This window comes from Macaca mulatta, chromosome 11, assembly GCF_049350105.2.
Source record: "Macaca mulatta isolate MMU2019108-1 chromosome 11, T2T-MMU8v2.0, whole genome shotgun sequence".
Classification (NCBI taxonomy): domain Eukaryota; kingdom Metazoa; phylum Chordata; class Mammalia; order Primates; family Cercopithecidae; genus Macaca; species Macaca mulatta.
This window is the reverse complement of record NC_133416.1, coordinates 66942991-66969762: the sequence shown is the minus strand read 5'-3', so window position 1 is coordinate 66969762 and position 26772 is coordinate 66942991. Positions and strand designations below refer to the sequence as shown.

The 26772-nt window shown below is 35.7% G+C and overlaps 1 protein-coding gene across 10 annotated transcripts in view; it reads right to left on the bottom strand.

Annotated features, from left to right (window-relative positions):
• The window catches only part of SLC16A7 (solute carrier family 16 member 7), a 180520-nt gene that overhangs the window by 45124 nt on the left and 108624 nt on the right, over positions 1–26772 (bottom strand). For all 10 annotated transcript variants that reach the window (XM_077953197.1, XM_077953199.1, XM_028829683.2 and 7 more), the window contains one exon: positions 24594–24840. In XM_077953197.1, coding sequence (XP_077809323.1) covers positions 24594–24810 — 217 coding nt within the window. In that variant the 5' untranslated portion in view covers positions 24811–24840. The remainder of the gene's footprint in view (positions 1–24593; positions 24841–26772) is intronic.

Genomic DNA, 26772 nt, shown 5'->3' with positions numbered 1-26772 from the left:
TGGCCATCAGAGAAATGCAAATCAAAACCACAATGAGATACCATCTCACACCAGTTAGAATGGCGATCATTAAAAAGTCAGGAAACAACAGGTGCTGGAGAGGATGTGGAGAAATAGGAACACTTTTACACTGTTGGTGGGATTGTAAACTAGTTCAACTATTATGGAAAACAGTATGGCGATTCCTCAAGGATCTAGAACTAGATGTACCATATCACCCAGCCATCCCATTACTGGGTATATCCCCAAAGGATTATAAATCATGCTGCTATAAAGACACATGCACACGTATGTTTATTGTGGCACTATTCACAATAGCAAAGACTTGGAATCAATCCAAATGTCCATCAGTGACAGACTGGATTAAGAAAATGTGGCACATATACACCATGGAATACTATGCAGCCATAAAAAAGGATGAGTTTGTGTCCTTTGTAGGGACATGGATGCAGCTGGAAACCATCATTCTTAGCAAACTATCACAAGAGCAGAAAACCAAACACCGCATGTTCTCACTCATAGGTGGGAACTGAACAATGAGATCACTTGGACTCGGGAAGGGGAACATCACACACCGGGGCCTATCATGGGGAGGGGGGAGGGGGGAGGGATTGCATTGGGAGTTATACCTGATGTAAATGACGAGTTGATGGGTGCTGACGAGTTGATGGGTGCAGCACAGCAACATGGCACAAGTATACATATGTAACAAACCTGCACATTATGCACATGTACCCTAGAACTTAAAGTATAATAATAATAAAAAAAATAAAAAAAAAAGAATGTGTTGAGTATCCAGTGACAGCATATAGAGGGCATAACTTTCACCCAACTTAATGGCACCACTAATAATGCGAAGTGAAAAAGTATTTTGCAATTTTTCATTGACAAAAATGAATTATAACATGAAAGTTGAGACAAATTGGAAAAATAATCTCAGACAAGTATCTAGGTAAGACACCTATTTGATGTTTCCCCACTTAAGAAGTTAATAAACTTTCAGAATTTCTAGGTTCCTGTTTTCCTCTACTAGGAAAAAAAGTACACCACAAAGTATAAAAGTATATGTCTTTTCATGGGGAAATACAGCTGATTGTCATCCCATAGGTGTCACATAATGGCATTCATTATCTAAGCATTGCTTGATGATAGTTTCTTATTTATGTTTTAAGAGAAAACATCTTGTTCTATCATCCAGGCTAGAGTGCAGTGGCACAATCATAGCTTACTGCAGCCTCAAACTCCTGGGCTCAAGTGATCCTCCCACTTCAGCCTCCTGAGTAGCTAGGACTATAGCTGTGCTCCACCATGCTCAGATAATTGGCTTCCAAAGTGCTGGGATTACAAGCATAAGCCACCACACCTGGATGACGATAAGTTCTTGTGCTTGAAAGCTCCAATACCTTTTTTGTCAGTAATCTGAAAGCATATCCATCTCTCAGGGGCAAACTCATATTGATCATTTACCATCTTAGTTCAAGACACTATGACGTATCTGCAAACTGCTACATTGCTTAAAGAGCTGCTCACAGCCAATACGGCCTCACTCCAGTGTGTAGCTAAGAGAAGAATATGCAGTGGATGCCAGGATGTCACTAAAGGAAGTATTTGGACCCAGAGAATTAGCAGTGAGTGAATGCCCACGCTCTTCCACCTGGCCCTGACCCATTATGTCCCAAATCCTTGATCATCCTAATCATCCCTCGAAGAGATTTTTTTTTTTTAAACATCCAGGTTGCTCTATTAAACCCACCATGCAATACCCTGCTTTATAATTTCTACATTTTTACTGTATGCTTTGAAGCTATTTCCATCAAGTCATAACACCTTCTCCAACCTCCTTGTTATTATCTATTGGAACCTGGGTCTCTACTCATCTTTTTCATGCTGGCTTATGGCTAAGACTCTATCTCTGTTCCATTTCCAATCATCTTTCATAGTGACATCAGTATACATGTGGCTTCTTAAGTTTCTCAACATCTTAAAATTTCCCTTGATCTTTTGTGTTTCTCTTTTTTTGGATATTCTACCTTATCATATACTGCATGGTCATAAACTAAAATTTGTCATTAACTAATATGACACTACCTCCCCCCCAACACAATTAAAATGTAAACATCGCCCTCACCAACTTAAACCACTGTCAGTTCATTTCACTTGCTCAAATACTCTTACTATTAACAGCTTTTTAGCCTCACCAAGATTTCCAATACACAAATGCTATTACTTCACTCAAATCCCCGATATTTACCAAATTCTCCTACTTTTTGTTCCATTGTTATAGAACTTAAATTAGATGGCTAATTCTTACAGCAACTCCTTTGAAAGCATTTCTGAATTATTTACTCCTGTCTACATGATGTTTATCTGGAAAATACCTAACCCAGGATGAACTCAAGTGCATCTCTACAAAGACCCGAAAACTGCTGGATTCGATCACAAAACCATACTAACTGGTGCCTTTAAATTTCATGACATACAACTTCAAATGTAATCTCAACAGTGTCCCAATGCTGCAATACAATTTTCCAGTAATTTGGCTTTCCCCACATCTGAGACTATGTACACCTCTTCCTCTATCCTCTGTTCAAAGTAGCCACTGCTCCATTGTCAGCCTACGATGAAACCGTTAATGTCATCACCAGAGACTAACTCATCTTTTCATGACTAAATACCTCACTCTATCTGAATAAGTATTTTCACTCCTTCTAAATTTTATATATATATATATATATCTCATATTTTTAATGATCTTGCTGACAAATTGTAACACTCAATATCAGTTGGCTAAAGTTCCTCCACCACTGGTCAGTGTTTGGATAGATACTGACAAGTTTTGTCTCGTGACTCTCCTTTTGATTGTCATCCTTCTTTAGATAAGTAAAGGAATTTAGTATAATTACTATTACAATCTAGATGTTTTTTAAAATTTTCTGAGGTGACATTGCATATCTTTATTCTGATCTATTATGTATTGATCATAAAGTATAAATTTCTAGACAATCTGATTTTCAAGTATTGTTTCCCATACAATTCTTAATTTTTTTCAGATATGTATATAATGATTACTGGGTGGTGAGTTTCTGGAGGGGCTTAGTTGAGGTTGCAATGTCTCAGACAGGAAGGTAAGGAAAAGCGTGACCTGAAACACCACAACCAGCATCCCTGACAGCCCAAGATGGAGGATCCACGACTAGAAATCAGATCTCCTGGTCCTTAGTTCTGTACCCTCTTAATTTTTAATGTTATTTACTAACTTGCTCACAACTAACACAATCATTATAATCTAGTGGATTAGAAATTGGTTAATAAGATTTTAGACCATATAATTCAATATCCAAGAGCAGTAAGCATAAGAAGATTGTATGAAACAAACAAAGCTGTCTGTCATACTACCTGAAATGAATCCAATCTTCCCTTCTTTCCCTTTTCCCCTACCCTTCATTTTGTTCTATTTTTAGAGTGGAAAATCTACTTGAAAGCCATACACTTAATATTTCTACTAATCTACAACTAAAAACTTTATTCTGTGCTTTCAGCAGATTTAAACATACTGATTCTTTAAAAACACACACTTTGGCTACCTAAAAATAGCCATTCTTTATATTCCCAAGACCCTTCTCAAAACAGCCTCATGTCACTTTTAATTTCAGCATGAACACCACTAGAATTCAAAGGAGCATTCTGATAATTTACAGGTCTAAGACAAATCAAATTAGATGTGCACTCATTGATCACTTTAGCTAAAATAGCTTTAAACATGGTCAGAGAAATGAGATTGAGACTAAAAAATGCTTCTGAAGTCTAACCACTGACTGTGAATTTTGATTGCTTCTTCATATTCTGTACAAGATTAGAATGGCTTAGTCCAGTTAAAGTTCAGTCTGTGACTTCCGAGAACACATTAAACACAATGTGGCAATTTTAGTCATGTCTGAAAAAAAGATGTTGTGCTGTGAACAGTGCCAAGTAAACTGTCAACACTCAAAAACTAAATTACAATAATAAGAACATGTAGGAGGCCGTTCAAGAAAAGACAAGTGAAATGTCTGAAAGCTTAAGGAACTAATTTATGAGGGATGATTAAGAGAAAAAAAATGAATACCATGGCCAAAGAATACTAAGGACAGTGATGGAATAACTTCATATTTTTTGAAAGGCTTAAACATATTGAAAAGTAAAAGCATTTATTATTCGCCAGGTAGGATAAAAATGATACCACTATATAACATTTTCTTTAGTATAGTTTTCAAAATACATCTCATATATCTTAGAGTGTAATTAAGCTGTAAAGAAGTCGTTTAAAATCTATAAAATATTATTTTTGTGATGAAATAACTTGGCAGAGGAAAGTTATTTCTAATGAAAGAACCTGATGAGCCATTTTTAATAGGGAAATGGAGACTGACCTAACAGGGATAAATAATTCTAAAACAATGATTGAAGGTACCACAAAATCCTGGAAGTTGCAAGCAGACACCCTCATCCTACCTCGCACTGACACTCTCTGTATGACGTTCAGAAAACTCCTAACTTTCTCAATCTGTAAAGTAAAGCAGTGGAGAAAAGTTTCTCTCGCTTTGTAAAGATCTATGAATTCATATAATAATGATTCAATGTGGTAGATATTTCTTTAGATAATATTAACTTACATGGAGTTGAAAGTGGAATCTAGCTAATGACAAACCATACCTATAGCATGGCATTAAGAACTCATCAGTAGTATTCTATACTTTTAGTGATGAACATAGCAATGAATTATGCCCAGTATCTCTGTGATTAAATTTGGATGTGTTCCTGAGGAAAAGCATTCATGCAACAATATTTTTGGAATTATACTATTATTCCTTGGTACAAGAATATCAATCGGTATCATTCTTGAGCATGTATTACATGGCAGGAAATACACTACACTTTGAATAATTCATCTAATTTATTGGTATTATCACAAACCAAAAATTTTCCATTATTACCTTCATTCTACGGATAAAGAATTTATATTAGACTTGCTTTTAATGTTATCCTCTTAAATGCAGAAATTCCATATACATCTTAATTTTTAAAAAGTTGTTCTTAAAATACATAAAAACCCTCCACTTCTTTAAGTATAATTTTAATGATAATATTCTGACATCATAAACTAGTTAATCATGCTCTGTAAAATTAAATACAAAGTCACATTTATATTTTAAACTCTAGCTCTTTTCTTTTGTGCAGCTTGGCAAGCATCTCAGATATAAGCACCCAACTGGTTCCAGCAAGTCCTGTAGCAATAGTTACTTAGGATTCCAATTGAATTTGCTAATCTGAGGTATTACTTCCAAGTAAATACATGTTGCAAAGTAAATACATGTTGCAAAGTGCAACATGTATTTACTTAGAAATATATGTTGCAACATGTTTTTACTTGGCAGTAATACAGCAGATTATCAACTTCAATTATAACTCTTTTTTGTTATCTATAATTGACACAAAAACCTACAGACTAATTTATTTTCTCCTTTCCTTAATATACACCTGAAAAGCTGTATTAAACTATGACAACAAGCTTAGCTTCCAGGGGAGATACCCAATATGTCCTTTGGCTGGTGTGAAAGGTGAAAAGTTGTCCTGCTTTATCACATTACCAGTACTTTTTATTCCACTGACACTTAATCCTCAGCAGTAGAATGAGAGACACACACAAAAGCTGTATTCTGCTGAGGATCTAACAGAAACTTTTCTGCTTTAAGGTTTCTTGGAAACTGTATCTGACTACTTATGGAGCTGGTGAGGTATCTAAAATATTAAAATCATATATATATATATAAAATCGGTAGGTCGACATTACATACATATATATATATTTTTTAATCACCACAATTACATTTTTCTTTTTGAGTTTTTATAACCTGCATGCCTGTTTAAGAATGAAAGAAAAAGAGAATTTGTAAAATATTCACTAACTGCAAGTGGGAATATACTTTTCACATGGAAGAAAAAAAGGCAATGGAAACAAAACAGCAATATAAACAGGGGAACAACAGTAGAAAACAAATACGTATCGTTTTAGAATTTTGTAAGAGAAAATAGCTGAAGGAGTTTCAGATCTTATAAGAGTATTTGTGCATATTTACACTGCGACCTCATAATAGCACACAGTCATTGTGCAATGCCTTATGCCTAAATATCCCACATTTCCACATTTCATACTACAGGAAGGAGTTAATTTTGAATATGTTATATGTTGCCTTTATACTAAAACGCTGATTCTTTCTAAACATTTCAAACCTTTTTTATCCTCAAAAAAGTCTTGCATTTTCCCTTTCATCAATTATTCCTTTGACCATTAAGGCTTTTATTTCTTCTGTCTTCTCTCATAGCAATTCACATCTTCGCCTTTAAGAGTATTATGAAGCTTTAATAAATTTTACTTCTCTTTATTCCTGACTAAATGGAACTCCTTGTCAGGCACCACATCTTTGTAATCTTTGTACATCAGTATCTACCATAATTCCTGGCACAGAGGAGGATCTTAATACATGTTTATTAAATGAAAGAGAAAAATATGAATGAAGGAAGTCGGGTTCCAAAAAAGTAAGTAACTTCTGAAAAATCACCACATTACTGAGTGGAAGGGCAAGGACTAGGATTGTATTTCAATGTCTTATTTGATCATTATTATAATAATTTTTATAATGTTCAGTTTGTTCATTCCTTCAAAAATATTTTCTACTATATCCCAGGGCATGTTTAGGAATACAGCAAGAACTAAATAGAAGGAAAACAAAATCCCTGCTCTCATGACATTTATATTCCAGTGGGGCACTGAAAGTTTACATTCTAAACATGCATTGTCCAATATGGTAACCATTTGCCAAGGGAGTTTTTTAAAATTTAAATTAATTAAAGTAAAATACAATAAAAATTCACTTCCTTTCTCAGACTAGCTTCAAGTGTTCAATAGCCACATGTGACTACTGGGTAATATATATTAGACAATCAGATTTATAGAACATTTCTATCACCACAGAAAGTTCTACAGGACAGTATTATTCAAATACAAAGTAAATAATAGATAGTGATAAGTGTTATGGAGAAAAAAACATAACACAATGAAGATGGATAGAACCATGTGATGTGGTGTTGAAATTTTAGACAGAGTCCACCTAGAAGACCTCTATGAGAGGTGAATTTTGAGTAAAGACCCAAAAGAAATGAAGGCATTTTTAAATCCAAGGGAAAATCATTCCAGGTAAAGGTAAGAATGGGTGCAATTCCCTAAGATGATAACATGGCAGGTATATTCTAGGAATAGCAGGTGGATAGCATAGCTAAAGCAGAGTTAGCAAAAGGGAGGATAACAGAAGACAAGTTCATGGAGATAACAGGGAGAGTAGATAATTAGAGTGAGTTGGGAAGTCTTAGGTAGGCTTGGACATGACTGAACTTAGGTTATGACAGGATTTCATTGGTAGGTATATTCAGAAACAGGAACACCAAATCATAGACTACAAAGATAATCTAGACTATAAATAATAGTACCTTGGGCCAGGTAACAGCAGCAAAGGTGATGAGAAGTGATTAAGTGTTGGATTTATTTAGAAGGCAGCACCAATAAATTTGCTAATAGAAAGTTAAGTGGGTAAAAGAAGAGAGAGGAAAAGTCAAAGCATAGCACCAATGTTTTTTACCTGATCAACAGATTTGGAGGAGAATTTCAGAAGATGAATTTTAGATATGCGAATTCAGAGATGCCTGTTAAGCATTTGAGTGGAAATACTGAAAAGAGGCTTTATATATAGGTCTAGAGTTCAGGAGAAGTTGAAACTGAAGATATAAATTTAGGAGGCATCAGCCTATAAATATGAGCTACAGTCATGAGAAGGTGCAAAGTCATCTATGGAGCAAGTATATATGGAAAGGAGATCCAAGAGCCAAACTTTTGAACATTGAGAGTTTAAGGGGAAAGGAAGAACCAAAAATAGATACTGAAAAGATGTGGCTAATGGCATCAAAAGAAAAAAACTTAAGTGTAATATTTTATAAGTAAAATCAAGAATGTGTTTTATAGAAGACCGAGAGTGATTAAATACTGTATCAAATGCTCCAGAAAGGTCAATTACAACGGGGACTAAGAAAAGACCACTACATTGGTAGCACTGAAGTCCTGAGAGACTTGAAAAGAGCAATTTCAGATGAGGGGGTAAAAGAAAAATTCTGACTGGAGTTGGGGCAAAAAGAAGGGGGAAGAGAGAAACTGGAGCAACACTTTCAAGAAGTTTTGCTTAAAGGGAAGGACATAAGTATGGTTGTAGCTGACAGGTAACGTTGGTCTAAATAACATTTTCCATTTGTTTTGTTTTTTTCCCAAGTCGAAGGATGGAATACCATGGTTATAAGCTACAGGAATGACCCAGTTGTGAGAGGGAATATTGCTAATGGAGAGAGAAGAAAGAATTTTGTCCACAGTAATGCCCATTAATAGTTGAGGGGGTGAGAAAGGAAGTGTATAGTTGACCTTAGTTAGGACAGATACTGATACAGGAAAGAAAGTAAAGTATGTCAGATCTGGATGTAAACAGGTGGGAGATTGTAGTAGTAGAAATATGTGGAAGTTTTACTGATTATGTAAACTTTCAAATGAAGTGGGAATTGAAGTTACCTTCTGGGTAACTTCAAGGAGGGAAGACAGTGGCTTTGGGGAATACGCATTAAATGACAAATAATCATCTCACTGAGTGAGAGAGAGACTGGGCTAGAGTAACAGAATATAAAATATGGTTAGCAGGCAGCATTTTGGGCCCACCTAAGATTATCGATCATCAATTAAAGAGATTAGTAAATCCTACAGTGTGGTTTACATTCTGCCATGGAGATAAAGGAACTAAGCTGATGGCTTTAGCCAGAGTTCTGGTTTCATCAAGAGATTAAAAAAAAAAAAAAAATTAATGGTAGGTGGATAAGTTAAGAATGTATGCAAGGAACTTAAATTAATTGAATCTGAAGTTTAGCTCGGTAAGGGAGGTGAAGATGGTATGGAAAGCAGTTATAGATGAGGTAGTATAGCAACACCTTAACAGTACTGATGGAGTTAAAGGATTATTACAGTTGCAGTACTAGAAAACAATGGGGTGGAAGATAGGACATGGTGACTGAGGAGTAAGTTATTTAAAAATTGAGATTATTTGAAAGTTATTGATAATGACAAGTTTAAGGGTGTGAACATGGGAGTTGGGGATCTTCTGGAAGACAAGGAGTGGGGAGGAGACTGGATGATGATAATAGCTATTGAATAGCTATTGTTTCATTCATTCCCTTTTTTCAATTACGACAAAGTGTCTGGATTGGATATATAATTTCCCCCTATATTGTAGAAAAATCACTAAAATTTAGAAGGGATGGATAACACGTTTAAGGGAGATACTGGAAACAGGACATTCCTCGGTCTGACATCAAATATATACTTTTGTTCACTATTTTATTTTAGTGATACAAGAAGGTTACACTACTATGACTGGTCCTTTTCAATAACAAAAATATATACATTTCTGTTATTATGGGTACTAATTATGGTCTCACAAGATGAAAAATCGATTTCAAGAAAACACAGACCAAATTTATGATAGGGTGCTTAAAAAAAGAAAAAGATCTAATAAATTTTAGTCAACTATAAATATATAAGTAACAATTAACAATAACTTAAGAAAATTCCAAACTGGGACAAATGTATTATCTTTCCAATTCTGTGTTCTTTAGACAGTGATCCTATAATAACATGTCAATCAACTGATGGACTATATAGCTACTGCATATGACACCAGCCTGAAGAATTAGAAAAGAAAGGTATAGTCATGAGGCATTCCTATTCCAGAAAAGTTAACAAAAACATGAGATTCAAAGTCAGATAGACCCAGGTATGCATCCTGTTTCCAATATTTACTTAGAAGATTAACATGTTTATTCTTAGTAAATTCAAAATACAGCAATCCTCAATAAGTGCAGATTGATATAAAATATATATTTAATACTTTTGTTTCCCTTTAAACCTACAGCTATTGCTAATGAATTTATCTAAAGTTTATTTGTTACAAACTGTTACAAAATTTGGTTTAACTCATTTTTTATTGGGATCATACATTTTGTATATTTTTCCCTTATGTTATAAAGTAGATCTTTTTCAGGCTTCTCTTGGGCCCCATTTTTCTGTCTTCTTTCCCACTGCAATTCCAATATTGTGGAATTTAATTAACACATCTATCTCTTCATATAATCCATACTCTTCAGGATTTCATATTGTTTTATTATATCTCTTCTTAGACTTGATATTTTCACCTTGTAAAGATAAAATCTGATTTGTCTTTCTTACTAGAACAGGTATTCTTTATATTAAAAACAAACATGAATTCACAAATAAGTGCTTTCGATGATTTTAGCTTCTCTGCTTTTAATTTTCTCTGGATGCCATGTTATGAAGAATGGTGCTCATTTTGTGCACCTATTTTGTTAAAGTCTATCTGAACACAATACACAGCTATTCACAGCAAAGGTAATGCACAATGACCTCTGTAATCACAATGGATTTTGCAATTTATGCATTCTCACATGTGACAAGTTTTCTTACTCTACTGCATTGAAAAAGACAAAAACAAAAAGTGAGGGAATGGGGTCCTAGATGATGGAACATAAAACCTGGACTAAATGTTAAAACATCTAATTTAGATAGTGTCTAGAAGTACCATAGGCTAAAGATGGGCAGAGTAACAGAAAGATGGATCACTTTTTTTCTTCTTATGTCTACAACTATTTTAAGTTGAAATATAAGGCAAAGCAGGCTTTATCATATGATACTTATTTCCTTCTATATCCATTTTTCCTAGTTTCCATGCTGCAGAAGCTGTACGTATCTTTGGACAATTTTGAATTTTCAAAACAGCTTAAATAAATTCAATGTTAGAACATAAACTTAACATAAACAGGTTGAGATGGTAGGACATCTTCTCCCAGATAGCCACAGTATTCTTTGTTACTGTATTTAATTATGAGATATGAACTAATCATAGAGTTCAGAAATATTAGTTCATACAAATAAACCACAGGCATTTTATATATAAGGAATTGAAGCAGAGAGGTGTTGAGTATCTTCCCAAAATTCCAATTAATAGGAAGCAGCACTGGAATCTAAACACAGACAAATCCTCCATGCCCTACCACTATTCCACTATGTCAATGCCTCTTAAAAAAAAAAAAAAAGGCAAAACATTTTTTAGGTATTTTGTAAAAAAGATGAGTTACTCATCTCTGAAAGCTTTTGGTATGCTTTGAAACAAGATTGTATGTAGGCTTTTTACTTAAAAATCAATGATTAAGCACTCTAAAGAAATAAATAAACGAGACTGCCAGTGGAAAAAAGAATACCTCTTAGACAAAAATCACCATAACAAATAAAGAGTTATATTTGGAATATTACATAAGTATCATTGAAGCTATAACTAGTACTTTTATATATAGCTAATTTAATTTGGACCTTATTAAATTTATTCTTTAGCTAATAAATATGTATGACTTAGCTAAAGCAATAAAAAGAGAACTGTCTGAAACCAAACAGAAACTTAGATACTTTGTGAGATGTGTTTTTCTGACACTATTACTGATCCTCCTAAGGGAGCATGAATGTCTTCAGAAAATTTATCTTTTAAAAGGCATTTCTGTTTCCAATTTTGTTTCTTCACAAATAGGTAGAAAAAAATCTAAATATAATTGTTCAACATTCACTGCTGTTTCATTTAATAAGCCAAAGAGAATAAAATCACTCAAATAAACAAGAGATTACAAATATAAAATTAAAATATGAGGTGAATAAAAACCTTTCTTTTTCTCCCACATTTGTATTTTGGAGTGGTTTATAGGGCACAGAGGTGAGGCTATTTTGTTAGGGAAACAGTTTCAGAAGCATGCATGAATTGCCTCAGGTTTCTAGTACAATTGTGTCTGATCTAATATGGGAGCCAACTCTAAGGGGCAGAGGTTATGTTGGCTTTGAAAAGTTTTATCTAGCTTCTAAAACATATCACGTTTGACTTAAGAAATACTATTAAGTAATATTTTTGCCACAACATAGAGGTACTTAATATTTCTCATGAGAAGGACTTATAGTTCATTTTATCGGAGTCATCTGACTAAACTTGTTTTTCTTTACCTGCAAGAGCCAAACTAACTCTGTGTAGATATTTTACCTACATTTTAAACGAATCATGAAATACTCCTGGTGCCCAAGAGGCATTTGGAAAGTTAATGACAGCCTCTGTATACAAGGACACTGTAACTAAGGTTATTAAAATTCAACCCTTTGCATATTTCTGATGAAAGTGGGGAAAAGTTTGTCCCACACAAGAGACTAAGAATACAAAGGGAGGCTTTAAAAATTTTCTGTCTCTAGATCCATGTTCACTCTTTGGAAGATGATAGAAATCTGAAACATTGAGAAAGACCTATTTCAACAGCAGTTTCTATATTCCAGTTTTACCCAAAAGTCAAATAAGCAACCATCTGTTGTTTGCTATGTAGATTTTACAGCTGCCATTGCCAAAACACCCATCATTTCATCTTCGTACCAATATCACGGCCGTTTACACCAGCTGAGATAAAATCCTAAATGTTCTGAACTTACTATATGGTTTTTTCCTAATAGAACCAAAAAGATACTTTAAATGCCTTTGATTTACAGATTATTCTTTTATTTATTTATTTTTATTTATTGTGAGACAGTCTTGCTCTGTTGTCCAGGCTGGAGTGAAGTGGTGCCATCTCAGCTCACAGCAACCTCCCCTTCTTGGGCTCAAGTTATCCTCCCACTTCAGCCTCCTGAGTAGCTGGTACACAGCACACACCACCATACTCCAGTACATTTTTGTATTTTGGGTAGAGGCAGGGTTTCACCATATTGCCCAGGCTGGTCTTGAACTCCTGTACTCAAGTGATCCTGTCAAAGTTCTGGGATTACAGGCATGAGCCACTGCACCCAGCTGATTCTTGTATTTCTATATCAATATAAGTCATATACATGAACTTAGGATTATCTAGTAGAAGACTGGAAAATTTAAATGAAATTCCAAATTGCCTGCACACACATCATATTTCTCCTTTTGCTCCCCTTTGTTCACTATCCATATTTCTCTCATAGTCCTATTTACAAATGCTCTTTACTCATCATATAAGGGGAAGAGATGAATCTGAAGTAGATCAGAGTTCTATTTAATGGTTTTATTCCGTTTCAGCCTTCCAAGAATGCACACTCATTTCCTGGGGTGCTGAGAAAATATACAGTTGCTTCCACTGACTGCTGCTAATCCAATCATCGATTGCATGAGACACAAGGCCAAAGTAGGAAACCACCAGCCAACAGAATGCTACAGTCATGCACAGCACATTCTAATCAGAATAATTCAAGCCTGTGGATCATCAGTTGTTCATCAGTTTTCAAAAATCCATCAAAGCTTCCACAGAAGCTTTCCAAAGCTTTATACTTAACGCCCTTCTAGTGATTAGGACTATTCTAAGTGTAATTATTATTGCTTTTATAGCTTAAGAAAGTTGTGTTCCTTTAAAAAGAACTTCAGTAAACTCCAGGATGATAACCAATACCTATCTACAAAAACGCTAATGTAAATTAGCTTTGTGGTTGTGCAGGCTTATGCAATTCTTATAAACAACAGATAAACTATAATAAAAACATTAGGTAATTACAAACACCTTTATAAAGTACAAGAAATGCAGTAATTTCACCAGAGAAAGGGCATAGGTATATTATTTGCAGATTCTATATTTACAAATGTCTTCATTATTTGCAGATTCTATATTTACAAATTTGTCTACTTACTAAAATTGATTTGTAACCTTAAAATCAATACTCTCAGTTCTTTTGCAGTCACTGGTGGATATGTGCAGAGTGGCGAAAAATTTGGATCACCTGACACGCATTGTGTGCCCTCATCTTCCCAGCTGAGGTCAAACAAGGTGATGATCTGCTTTCTTGTTCCAGCTCCCAGAGTATAAACAACTGTCCTTTTCAGGGCCTATATAATACCACATTTTATGCATTTTTGTGCTTTTTGTTGGTAATTCTTCTGTTTAAAATGGCCTCAAAGCATAATGCTGAAGTGCTGGCTGGTGTTCCTAGGCACAAGAAGGCTGTGATATGCCTTATGGAGGAAAGGTATGTGTTTAATAAGCTTAATTCAGGAATAAATTATAGCACCTTCAGCCAAAATTCAATGTCAGTCAATGACATATATTGAATCCAATGTCTTTAAATGGAAACCCATAGAAAACAAAGCCATGGATTGCTTGGTGAATGAAAATTTTATGATCAGAGGTTCAGGGAACTATAACCCTAAATCTCCCCTAGCAGCAGCAATTTGGTATTTTTTCATTCAGTGTTTGTGGCACTTTATAGAGCATAACTACCACAAAGAATGACAACAATGTATTTTAACACATTCTGGATTATGCATCTGCTCTTAAAATTGATTAAAAAGGAGAGTACTCAGAGTTCTGATCCTAGTACCTGTTACGAACTAAATTGTGTCCCTCCAAATTCATGTTGAAGCCCTAACACTTCGTGTATCTGTCTGTGAAGATAAGACCATTAAGGAGGTAATTAAGGTTAAATAAGCTCATAAGAAATATTAAGTTGGGCCATAATCCACTATGACTAGTTTCCTTATGAGAAAAGAGAGAGGCCGGGCATGGTGGCTCATGCCTGTAATCCCAGCACTTTGGGAGGTCAAGGCAGGTGGATCACCTGAGGTCAGGAGTTCGAGACCAGCCTTGCCAATGTGGTGAAACCCCATCTCTATTAAAAATACAACAGAGCAAGACTCTACATCAAAAGGAAAAAATGAGAGACAGAGAGAGAGAGAGAGAGAGAGAGAGACACCAGGGATATATGCACACAAAGAAAAGACCATGTGAGGACACAACTAGGAGGCAGCCATCTAATAAGACGAAGAGAGAGGCCCCACCAGAAACCAGTCCTACTGGCACCTTGATTTTCAACTTCCTGCCACTAGAGCTGTGAGAAATAAATTTCCATTGTTTAATCCACTCAGTCTGTGATATTCTTTTATGGCAGCTAGAGCGGACTAACATGGTAGCATAGATATCTATCCTCCAATCCTCTTCTCTTTTGTTTATGTGGATATAATATGTGGCCCAGGATCATTTCTGGTAGGTTTTAGGCCATCAAATACAACTTTCTCCATCTTTTTACCGTAGATCGATCACATTTACCTCCTCTGGACTACGAGAACTCTCTGTGACTCTTCCTTCCACGGCTTTCACAAATACTGTTTCCTCTGCCTCAAACACTTCCTTTTGCTTGACTAGTGCTGCCTCCTTATCCTTCAAATTCAGCTTCAAGAAATTTGCCTGATCACTCAATTATGAGATCAATTTCCGTTTTCTGTTGTTGCATGGCACCCACTGTGCCTCTTTACTAACATTTATCATAACTGTAATGAAATAAGGAAAAGTGTAAATGGCTATTTCATATTCTGAAAGCATAGCCTGTGTCTGTTGGCTCGCTGTGGTTTTTCCAATGCCACACCAGTGTTTTGCACATTTAAGATGCTCAGTGTGTATCTGTGGAATAGATGAATGAGTGAAATTATATATAGTTTTCTTCTTAATTGTGATGCTGGATTTCCCGGACATCCCTACCTCTGGTGACTGCAAATGAATCCTCAGACAACAATTGTGCAGGGATAGTTTATGCCATCACCAGGGCCTTCCCTTAGGGTCAAATATATGAACCACACTCCTGTAGCATATACTTCCATCCAGCTGAGCAAATTCTCACTCAAGGAGAGCCATCTAGATTAACCATTTAAAAATCCCTTTGGAACAATGCAATTATTCCGCCAAAGTCACTACTATTATAACGAAAAAGTATTCAACGTGTATTTACTTTGCATTCTGTGACATAATCCATCAAACTTAAGTCACCCACAGCATATGAAAATATAAAATTTAATTTCATTTTTTACAGAGCTCTTTAAAATGGTTAATTAAAAAGAACTGCGGTAAATTCTTCAATCCTAATATGTTGTTGAGGAAGAGCTGGGAAACAGTAGGAATGTTCCTTCTTTTAAAGGAAACATTCAGCTGGGTGCAGTGGCTCATGCCTGTAATCTCAGCACTTTGGGAGGCCTAGATGGCTGGATCACCTGAGGTTGGGAGCTTGAGACCAGCTGGCCAACATGGTGAAACCCTGTCTCTATTAAAAATACAAAAATTAGCTGGGCGTGGTCTTGGGTGCCTGTAATCCCAGCTACTCGGGAGGCTGAGGCGGGAGAATTACTTGAACTCCGGAGGCAGAGGTTGCAGTGAGCCAATATTGTGCCAGTGCACTCCAACCTGGGCAACAGAGTGAGACTATATCTGTTATGTATCCACATGAAGGGAAGGCGAGGGGAGGGGAGGGGAGGGGAGGGGAGGCGAGGGGAAGGGAGAAAAGAAAAGATCCATAGAAAGTTTTCAAAATAACCAGTTAGTTCATGACAGCATTTCATTCTAGAATTCACTAGGACCTTTGGGGAACTTAACTCCATATATATCTATCAAATATCCTAGTTAAGGAAGAAAGCATTCATTAAGGATATAAAAGTAAGTCAGAGAACATGAGGGGAGATTTAAAAACCCAAGCTAGGATGCTGACCAAATCACATGACAAAACTGATTGCTCCAATGGGGACATCACAGCTGCCACAAATGACTACATAGTTTACAGTGAAAAGTCCCATTGACCCTAAACACTGACACTAGTTTTGCGTGAATGGGTTATTAATTATCTATAACCACCTCATCTGAATGTTTTTCTTGAGGAATCTGCTTCTTCACATCAGTAGTTTCTGAATGAAAACTGGCCTTTCTACACTGGGTTGACGGAGCCTGGGTCACATGCCTGTGCCCTAAGTGTAATAAACTCTGAGAAAGTATATATCTGTCTTTTCCCTTGGGGAGGCAGAAAATGATGATGTTGGGAATCCCCTAAACATAGGAAGGATTTTTCAATATAGGATGGCCCAAAAAGAATGACCAATGTCTTGTCCACTATCCAAATCATAGGAGGCACAAGGGAAATGCCACAGAAAATATGAGTAAAGGGCATAGATTTCTTCTAGAAATGATTATTGACCTATTTATTTCTTGCATTCCCAGTTGTTTTCAAATGTTATTGGCACAGATTGCTCGAGTCAGACTTACTATCTTCTTTGTTCCCTATCTGCAGTTTCACTGATTAATGGAGAATACATATATATAAAAAAAAAAAAACAGCAGCAACAAACTGCAATGAATCAAAAACTACAATTTCCTAAGTATCATATTTGGTGTTTATTATTAATAATGACTCTTAGCAGGAGAGTGTACACTATACATACACACACACTCACATATGCACACACAAATGTATATATTCTAATGTAATTTTTATAGATAAGGAAACTGAGTGTCCGAGGTAAAATGGCAAATAGGCTGAATGACCCAGTAGCAAAGTCTCAATTTCATACCTGTTATTAATACTTTGGAGCTCACTCTCCAATTACAATGCTCTTCTGCTTCTCATTGCACAATTACATCACTAATAATCCATTTTGAGATCCTGGGACTTTCCATATCTATGTTCCACTCTAGGCACCAACTCATATAAGATGCAGTTAGGGCTGGGTGGGTGTGGTGGCTCACGCCTGTAAGTCCAGCCCTTTTGGAAACCAAGGTGGGAGCATGGCTTGAGTCCAGGTGTTTGAGACTAGCTTGGGCAACATAGTGAAACCTCGTCTTTACAAAAAATCAGAAATTAGCTGGGCATGGTGGTGACCTCTCTAGTCCCAGAATATTCAGGAGGCTGAGGCAGGAGAATTGCTTGAGCCCAGGAAGTCAAGGCTGCAATGAGCCATGATCACACCACTACACTCAGCTTGGGCAACAGAGTGACCCTGTTTCAAATTTTTAAAAATTATAGTTGAGTCCTCTGGGTGGCTACTAAGCATTATATTTCATTAGGCAATAGTTTCCAAATATGATATACGCATTTTGACATGTAACCTATATATGCAGCTTGCTAGCTAGTTATAAAGTATCTACATGCAAAGTTCCCCGTGAGTGACTAGTAAAACCCAGCACATTTTTACTCTTGAAACATAACATATTAATCTCTTTAAAAAGACTAAAGTAGTAAGTGCTTATTGTTAATACTTTGTCTCTTCAGAATCCTTCCTTCCTCTAGGAACAGTAGTGTCCTTCCATTACGGAACTGCTCCTTTCCTATCTCAGAGGCATAGTTCCGCTCAGGCTGCCAGTGTTAGTCCCTCATTCACCCACTGCCTGCAGGGCAAATGCAAAGTAGGCCATGTCCTAGCAATCTTCCTTAGAATTTGTCAAAGTATAACTTAGGGAATAGTGGCAGTCTTCCTAGTGTCAAATTTGAGCTGAAATATGAGGCTGAAATGTTGGTAAACATCTTCCTGGTGCCAGGGGAAGAATATCAATATAAATAAACAAAGCTGCCCTCTGGAAGAAGCAGAAGAGAAAAGAGAGAGTGCAACACGCTGGACAAATAGAATTATTGGTGCTAGTTGAGCTGGATGACATTGGTGTCTGTGCTTCTCCTCTGTATACATGATTTGTATACATGAACATTTCTCTTTAGGCTTTATGGTATCTGTATCAGGTTTCTGTCATTTGCAACAAAAACACGTCTGCATAAAGTGAGTAACGATATAATAACATATTTTTGAATTTTTTGAAGCCAAAAATCAGGAAAGGTAGTCTTATTCTCATCAGGTCATAAATTAATAAACAGGTTCTTTTTATATATCAGTAAGTGAAGGGTTCACTGTCTAAGGCACATGTATCAGTCAGAAAAGATTTCAACAAAGGTTCTTAAAATTTCTGTTGAAAATAACATTTAGTAACTCTCTGATATTATTTGTACTAGATTATCCGCTCTCTGTAGGGAAAGTATGTCCTGGAATAATTTCAAAGGCTCTAAGCACACTTCCAATCTGTCGTTGACCTCTGTCCCCTTTCATCCCTGTTTTGGAATAGACACACAGATTTCATCACAGAAAGCTCCAGGGCCATGACTCCATTCCTACTTTGTGTTTTGAAGTCCTTGCCTCTCACTTTTATTCCATGGAAACTGGCAATGATAATATCCACTCACAACTTTTTCATTTGAGATACCAAAGGATATCTCTTCTCTAACAGAGATATGACCAAGTAGCACTTGTACATTTCATGATATAATATAAGCTAAATTGACTAAGGATATCTCATAGTGCATTCTCATCCCATGTAATAATGTATATAACTTATATTGTGGTTACACAATAAATCAAGCTCTCATGTTTGTAATGATCAGTATAGTCTATATAACTGTAGAAAAAGGGAAGATGCATGCCAGATCAAATCACCTTGCCAGGAGGTGTCCAGAGGGACATACGTCCTTCCACTTATATTTAATTGGTCAGAAATAGTCACTTGGCCTCAGCCTAAGGGGAGGAAAGCTGGGAAATATAGAGGAGTGCATGGATACATGGTGAGCATAATAGTTTCTGCCACACTGTGCCATATTTCCTAGAAAGGTTTAGTGATATTTATACCTACGGATGAAAAAAAGAGCCTAACATGGCATAGATATAAAAAGTCCACAGCCTACTTGCACAGGGCTGTCAAAGTGTACCTCGTACTTTGTGCTTTTTATAAATCTAAGATGAAAGCCCTAGCTATCTCAAACACAGGAATGGAATGACTTTCTTTTTTTATTGTTGCTAAGACATTGTACAGTATGAATTATTTTAATAGCCTCCCTCATTCTGTAAAATATTAGGGCACAATGCAGAATAATATATTGAGCTTATTTAAAATTTTAAGAGAATAGAAAAATACATATTTGATGTTATGACCACCAACCTGCTATGTTAAAGCCTTTTGCTTCTTGGCCTCCAGTAAAATAAGGTCAGTGTTCTAATGTTCAATCCCTGTGTAAAGTAGTACATCACAAAACTATTACCCTTACTTTCACACAATTGGCCTTCACTATTCACATAAAAGAGAAAAATAAGTTACCATGGAGACAAAGCCAATTCTTCTCTCCAGAATGGCTGATTCTTCCAAGTCAGAACGGATTTTTATCAGAAAAGTCACATAAAGTACTCATAGAAACTGGCAGTCCAAAATCTGTAGTCAGTAACTGTATAGGTAACCATGTATAGATTATCATTCAATAGAATACAAAAACAAATATTGTACTAAAGACAATCCTATGTAATCGCTATTTACAAAATAAAACCCTGTGTCCTTCTAAACAGTGTAGAAAGTTTAAATTCTGTTTTCTACCTCTACTTAGTGCTTTATTAATGGGGTGACCATACTGTTTGACCTATTAGCTAAAATTTGCTAGACCTCCAGGAGAACATATGGACATCCAGATGGGTTGCTGTAATTTAATGCCATTATTCTAAGGATGAAGTAAGGTATAAACATAATTTGCATTCTTTTCCATCCTTCCTGCAAACCTTTCATTAGTTTCATTTTTAATGCAGACATCAGAAGGGAAGATAATACCTTGCTACCAAAGCCCAGATGCCAACTAATTACTACAAGAGACTCCAGTCCTGACATCACAGGCCAGGCCTCTGAACACGCTCTGTCTTACTCAGTGACCCCACAGTAGTGATTAATAGGTTGAGTGCTAAGCCCTAATGAATGTGTCAGATCTTAGGTGTTCTCTAGGCTAACGCAATTAGCATTGCATTGAACAGAATATTTCAGCTACTTGCTAGAGAGACTCATTATACTTCATATTAAACTATGTCTTTTCACCTTATGCTCTTTAAATTTATTTTATAATCATCAACCTAAAAGACTCCTGTAAATATATTTCTTTTTTTTTTTTTTTTTTTTTGAGACGGAGTCTCACGCTGTTTCCCAGGCTGGAGTGCAGTGGCGCGATCTCGGCTCACTGCAAGCTCCGCCTCCCGGGTTCCCGCCATTCTCCTGCCTCAGCCTCCTGAGTAGCTGGGACTACAGGCGCCCGCCACCGCGCCCGGCTAATTTTTTGTATTTTTAGTAGAGACGGGGTTTCACTGTGGTCTCGATCTCCTGACCTTGTGATCCGCCCGCCTCGGCCTCCCAAAGTGCTGGGATTACAGGCTTGAGCCACCGCGCCCGGCCAAATATATTTCATATATTATATGAAAATTTAAGTATTTTAAAATCAAATATTGATTTTCTTCTACAACAGTGAACCCCTGTGTTGTGTATAAAGTGAAGTTGTTTTCAGAGATGCTTGTTAAAATGCAAGTTTCTGAACTCTATCAACAGAAATCCTGATAAAAGGGGATTTGGGATAAGGCCCAGGACTTCATTTTTAACAAGACTCATGACTCAGAAGCAAAGCATTTTGTAGACCACACTTGAAGAAAGACTGCAATGTGAGTAACAGGACTAATACCTGTGTCTTAGATTAACTGACTATATCTAAATAGTTACTATGTTTCTGAAAAAAAAATTATCACATCCACATTAAGAAAATTGTTTCCACATTAGATTATAATTTTAAGTATGCCAATTATTTTTGGTTAAAAGATTAGAAACTAATTATCAGGATAAGATGTAGATGTTATTTCCAACAAATTATGTAAATGTATAAGATCTATATTCAACAGTGGACATGGCAGGTAAAAGCATTTTCATCCACTAGACAATGGGCATAGAATTGTGTTTACAGTTTTAAAAGAAGGACCAAAGGTGAGCAGAATTTCTTCAATTCCTGACTTTTCTCTATGGCCAGAGATGAAACATTAAATGTTTTAGCCGGAGGACGTTAGGCAATATTCCAGGTATTTACTTGGATCTAACCTAGATATTGCCATCATCAATTACTAAATACTAAGAATTTGTATGTATCTAGCATTGCTTTCACAAAACAAGCATATATAAAATCCCTATCACCCTAAAAATTTTAAGGCAGCTTTTTCCAAATTTATAACTATTTTAACAAACTACCATTTTCTTCCTGAATTTCAAAAGAATTCTTTTGTGCTTTTAAAAATTTATACCATACATAGTAAAATAGAAAAGTAAGTATGAATAAAATGAAAACACTTATTTGTAGTAAATATAGGATATTTACTTTTCATAATTTCATATTGAGATTTCATAGTTGGAGAAAGTTAATTATGCCACTGTACATTCTAATGTTCCTTTTAGATCCAGCCAGAGGGTGGAGGGCTGTCATAGGCAAGTCTATAAACACATGCATATTTTGTTCAATGGAGAATGTTGAGAAACCAAGCTCTGTCTAGGACTGGCTGGATGTTTTGTAGTTCTGTTTCTTCCTTTAGGAAGGCTGCATTTCCCAGCATCCATGGTCCCTGACTCTGGGTAGGGCAGTATAAGTGTTCTAATCAATGGAATATATACAGAAATAATGTTTATTCCTTCCAGGCCTACCCCCTAAAATAGTCCACATGATCTTCTGTGCTGTCTGCCTTTACTATTTATCCAGCAGATGGAGCAGATTTAGGGAACAACATACAAAGCCTTGGGTGATGGAATAGCCACCTGTTGAAACATTGCTTCAGCAAGAAATAAACCATATTGTTTTAAGCCATTGAGACTCTGAGGTCTGAAAACTAATAGACAATGTAAATTAAGATTTGGTTAACTAAAACGGTGTATAAAATTGTGTCCTACTGATGAGTTAGTCAACTATCTGCTCAATAAAGAATTATGACTATATAAGACCTGAAGTTCAAATTCAATGGACTTACATTAATTCAGTAGAAGAGACTGTTTCAATTGTATTTAAGAGGCAAAAAAAAAAAAAAAAAAAACTCCTACGTATCTTAATATTAGCACGTTTTGGAGTTTAAGTCAAGATGATTATGTGCTGCTCTATACAGGAATATCTATTCTACAATACCTACTGTTTCTATGGTCATAAGAAATAACATTCTTACAATCTATAAAGCAACTGCCCAAAGGAGATTCACAGAATGTGTGTTAGAAGTAGAATTTTGCATTGACATGCCCAAATAGTATTTAAAGGATACCTTTTGATACTGGAAGAAAAATGAATGTTTAACCTAACCAAATGGATAAGGGAAACATATGCTGTATTAATATAAAATCACTATACATAAAAAGTAGAAAACACATTCCAGCACCAACACACATAAACACACACACACACACACACAGAATTATTTCAGGATCAACTGTTTACCTTCATAGTACAAGAAAAAGATAATGTCCTAAAGAATAATTATTATGTCACTGAACAAATGATGTTGGTGGAGGTGGTACACAAGCCACTGAGCTGAGATGGAAAGAAATGAATCAGGTTTACGGAAGGCCTGGGCTGAATCTGGCTTTGTCACTCTCTAGATGTAAACAGAAAGATGTCACTTTCTAGATGTAAAAGTCAGAGACCATAGGTGTCAAATGCTTGGAGTTGCAGTCTCTATTTGCCACTAACAAGCTGTTTGACTTGGGAGAGCTATCTTATCTATTTCCTCAGCTATGGAATAAGGAGAAGATAATACTTATTTCATGGATCATTAAGAGGATTAAGTCATATCACACATATTGAGTACTTAGGCCTTGGGTGAAAGTAAATATTACTAAATACTCGATATTATACTAATGTCCTATCTCCATGACTAAGAGCCATATTATCCTTACTTGAAAAATAAGAAATCACAGAAGATAATTGATATAATTTCTTTAAATGACTATAGTCTGAGTCTATATCTATCCCTTAAAGTCAAATATCCACTTGAAAAATAAAAACTCTAAAAGACATATTTTAAGTAATGACTTTCAAAAAATTCTACAAGAGAGTCTGGTCTGCTACTGAGATTGATTTAAAGAAAATAGGTGACATAATAAGGCACCAATAATTCCAAATTTTTAACATTTAGAAGTGGGATGGTACTTTGATCTATTCATTATCCTTCATGACTCATACCCTCATTTGAACATAGAAGGTAATAAGAATTTTCAGGCAACCATTTAAGTTAAAAAGATGTCATATTTAATGAGTCTTACAGAGATAATCATTTCAGTCACACAAATTTGAATGGGTCTAGAATGTACATGTTAACACTTCATTTTTGCAGCTTAAAGCGATGTACTTTCTGGGCTTATAAACTGTCAGCAACTTAAATTTTCTTCTCATTCAGAAGAAAGCATTTCTACCAGAGGTTGCAATAGTGAAAAATGACATCAGCAATATGATGTGGACTTTATTTCAAACTAAATGAAGTAGCTTCACTTGGAAATTCCATAATTTAGTAAATCTTGCTTTGTGCTTACCAATTCTTATTCAAACAAATCCCCTATTAAGACTCGATTCAAAGCAAATAGCTTAAGATGCTGAATCACTAAAATCATTGAAAGTTCAGTTCTAATTATACTTTTGATTGGTTTTAAGTGACTATAACATAAAAACAGGTTTTAATATACCAAGACACTATATGTAAAACATTGTGACACGGAGGAATTATTTTCTTAATTCAGGATTCTATTTACTGCAAGAAGCTTACCTCCTGCGTACATAACAGCCAGCATAATGGATGATATCCATGCTATTTCACTGTAGGTAGTGTGGAATATTTGCTGAATTTCTTTGAAGAATACGGTGACGGCTTTAGGGAATGCATATGAAAATCCAATGGAGATAAAAGCTGCTCCAACCACAACCCAGCCCCATCCTCCATCTGGAGGTGGATGCGGAGGTGGGGTACTTGGCATTGGTGGCATTTCTGCTCCTCTAATGAAAATTCAAGTAATCTATATTTAAAAAAATGAAATAACAGTTTAAATTTTATTTCCCCTTTTGTTTACCACTCTTGATAGTCACTAAAATAGTACTTTCTAGTTAAAACTACAATATGATTTTTCATGAATATTTTTCACACTCTTCTATTCAGAAAATTACCAGAAAATGTACAAAAAAAATCAATGCAAGTTATATACCTTTGATTACTGTGGGCTAAATATTTAAATAATTTAATGTGATTATTGAAACAAAAATTACTCAAAGTGAAGAATTTAGATCTGAACTGAAGTACAATTTTACATTATACATCAGACATAGCTCTAAGATAGATCTCATACATATTCTACTTCAATCATCAGTTGTTTTAACCTCAATAATTGATAATTTTGGTCTCATTTTTCCTTCCTGCTTAAGGCTAAGCCAAGGAATGAAATGATGGTTGCACAGCCTTTTGACATGATCTATTGGCTTTTTTTTTTTTTTTTTAAGTGCTTTCTGTTGTCTAGCTTTTTGATGATTGTCGAGACAACTCTCACTTTTTTTTGTGGGGGGGGGGGCGGGATGGAGTCTCACTCTGTGGCCCAGGTTGGAGTGCAGTGTCATGATACTGGCTCACTGCAACCTCTACCTCCCAGGTTCAAGCGATCCTCGTGCCCCAGCCCCCTAGTAGCTGGAATTACAGGCAGGTGCCACCATGCCTGACTAATTTTTGTATTTTTAGTAGAGATGGGGTTTCGTCACATTGGCCAAGTTGGTCTCAAACTCCTGACCTCAGATAATCCACCCACCTCAGCCTCCCAAAGTGCTGGGATTACAGGCATGAGCCACCACCTCCGGCCCCCACTATTTTTTAAAAATAAAAATTATAGGCCGGGCGCGGTGGCTCAAGCCTGTAATCCCAGCACTTTGGGAGGCCGAGACGGGTGGATCACAAGGTCAGGAGATCGAGACCATCCTGGCTAACACGGTGAAACCCCGTCTCTACTAAAAAAATACAAAAAAAAAACTAGCCGGGCGAGGTGGCGTGAACCCCAGAGGCGGAGCTTGCAGTGAGCCGAGATCCCGCCACTGCACTCCAACCTGGGCGACAGAGCAAGACTCCGTCTCAAAAAAAATAAATAAATAAAAAATAAAAAATAAAAAAATAAAAAATAAAAATTATATATTTAAGGTGTAAAACGTTTTGTTATACACACTCATAGCAAAAATGATTACTACAGTCAACCTAATTAACATACCCCTCGCCTCATAGAGTTACCGCTTTTCTTTTTTGTGCTCAGAACACCTGAAATCTACTCTGTTGGCAAATTACCAGTATACCATACAGTATTACTAACTATACTCACCCAGTAGTTCAAGGCTGCAGTGAGCTCTGATGGAGCCACTGCACTCCATCCTGTGTGACAGAGAGAGGCCCTATCCCTAAAATGTTTTTTAATTAAAATAAAATAGCTAAATAAGCTTTAATTGCCACAATGATTTGTACAGAAAATATCTCATTTTTAAAAATGTTTTTTATAAATATATTTTACATGTCTTATTTATATACTCATACATCAACAAATTTAGCTTTTTTATATATTTACTTGTATCTATTATATATTTATGGGGTACAATGTGATGTTTTGATATATGGTTATTTTTTAAAAAGCAGTCTCAAATTACTCTTTTATAGGAAGTAGAGGTATAATTGATAAATATGCCTACCATTCTATTAGACACTATAGGTGAAAAAAATTTTAAAAATTGTTAAATGGTATGAAAAAGGTAAATCCTTCTGATTTTCCCAAGAAAATACAATAAAGTAAAATTTAAAGTTATTCCTGACTAAATATACAGATATAAAATATGGCTTTAGATACAGTGGCATTAATTTGATGGAATAGTCTCAAGAGTTCAAATTACTTATCTTATTGAATTAATGCATGATACTCAAAGTAATC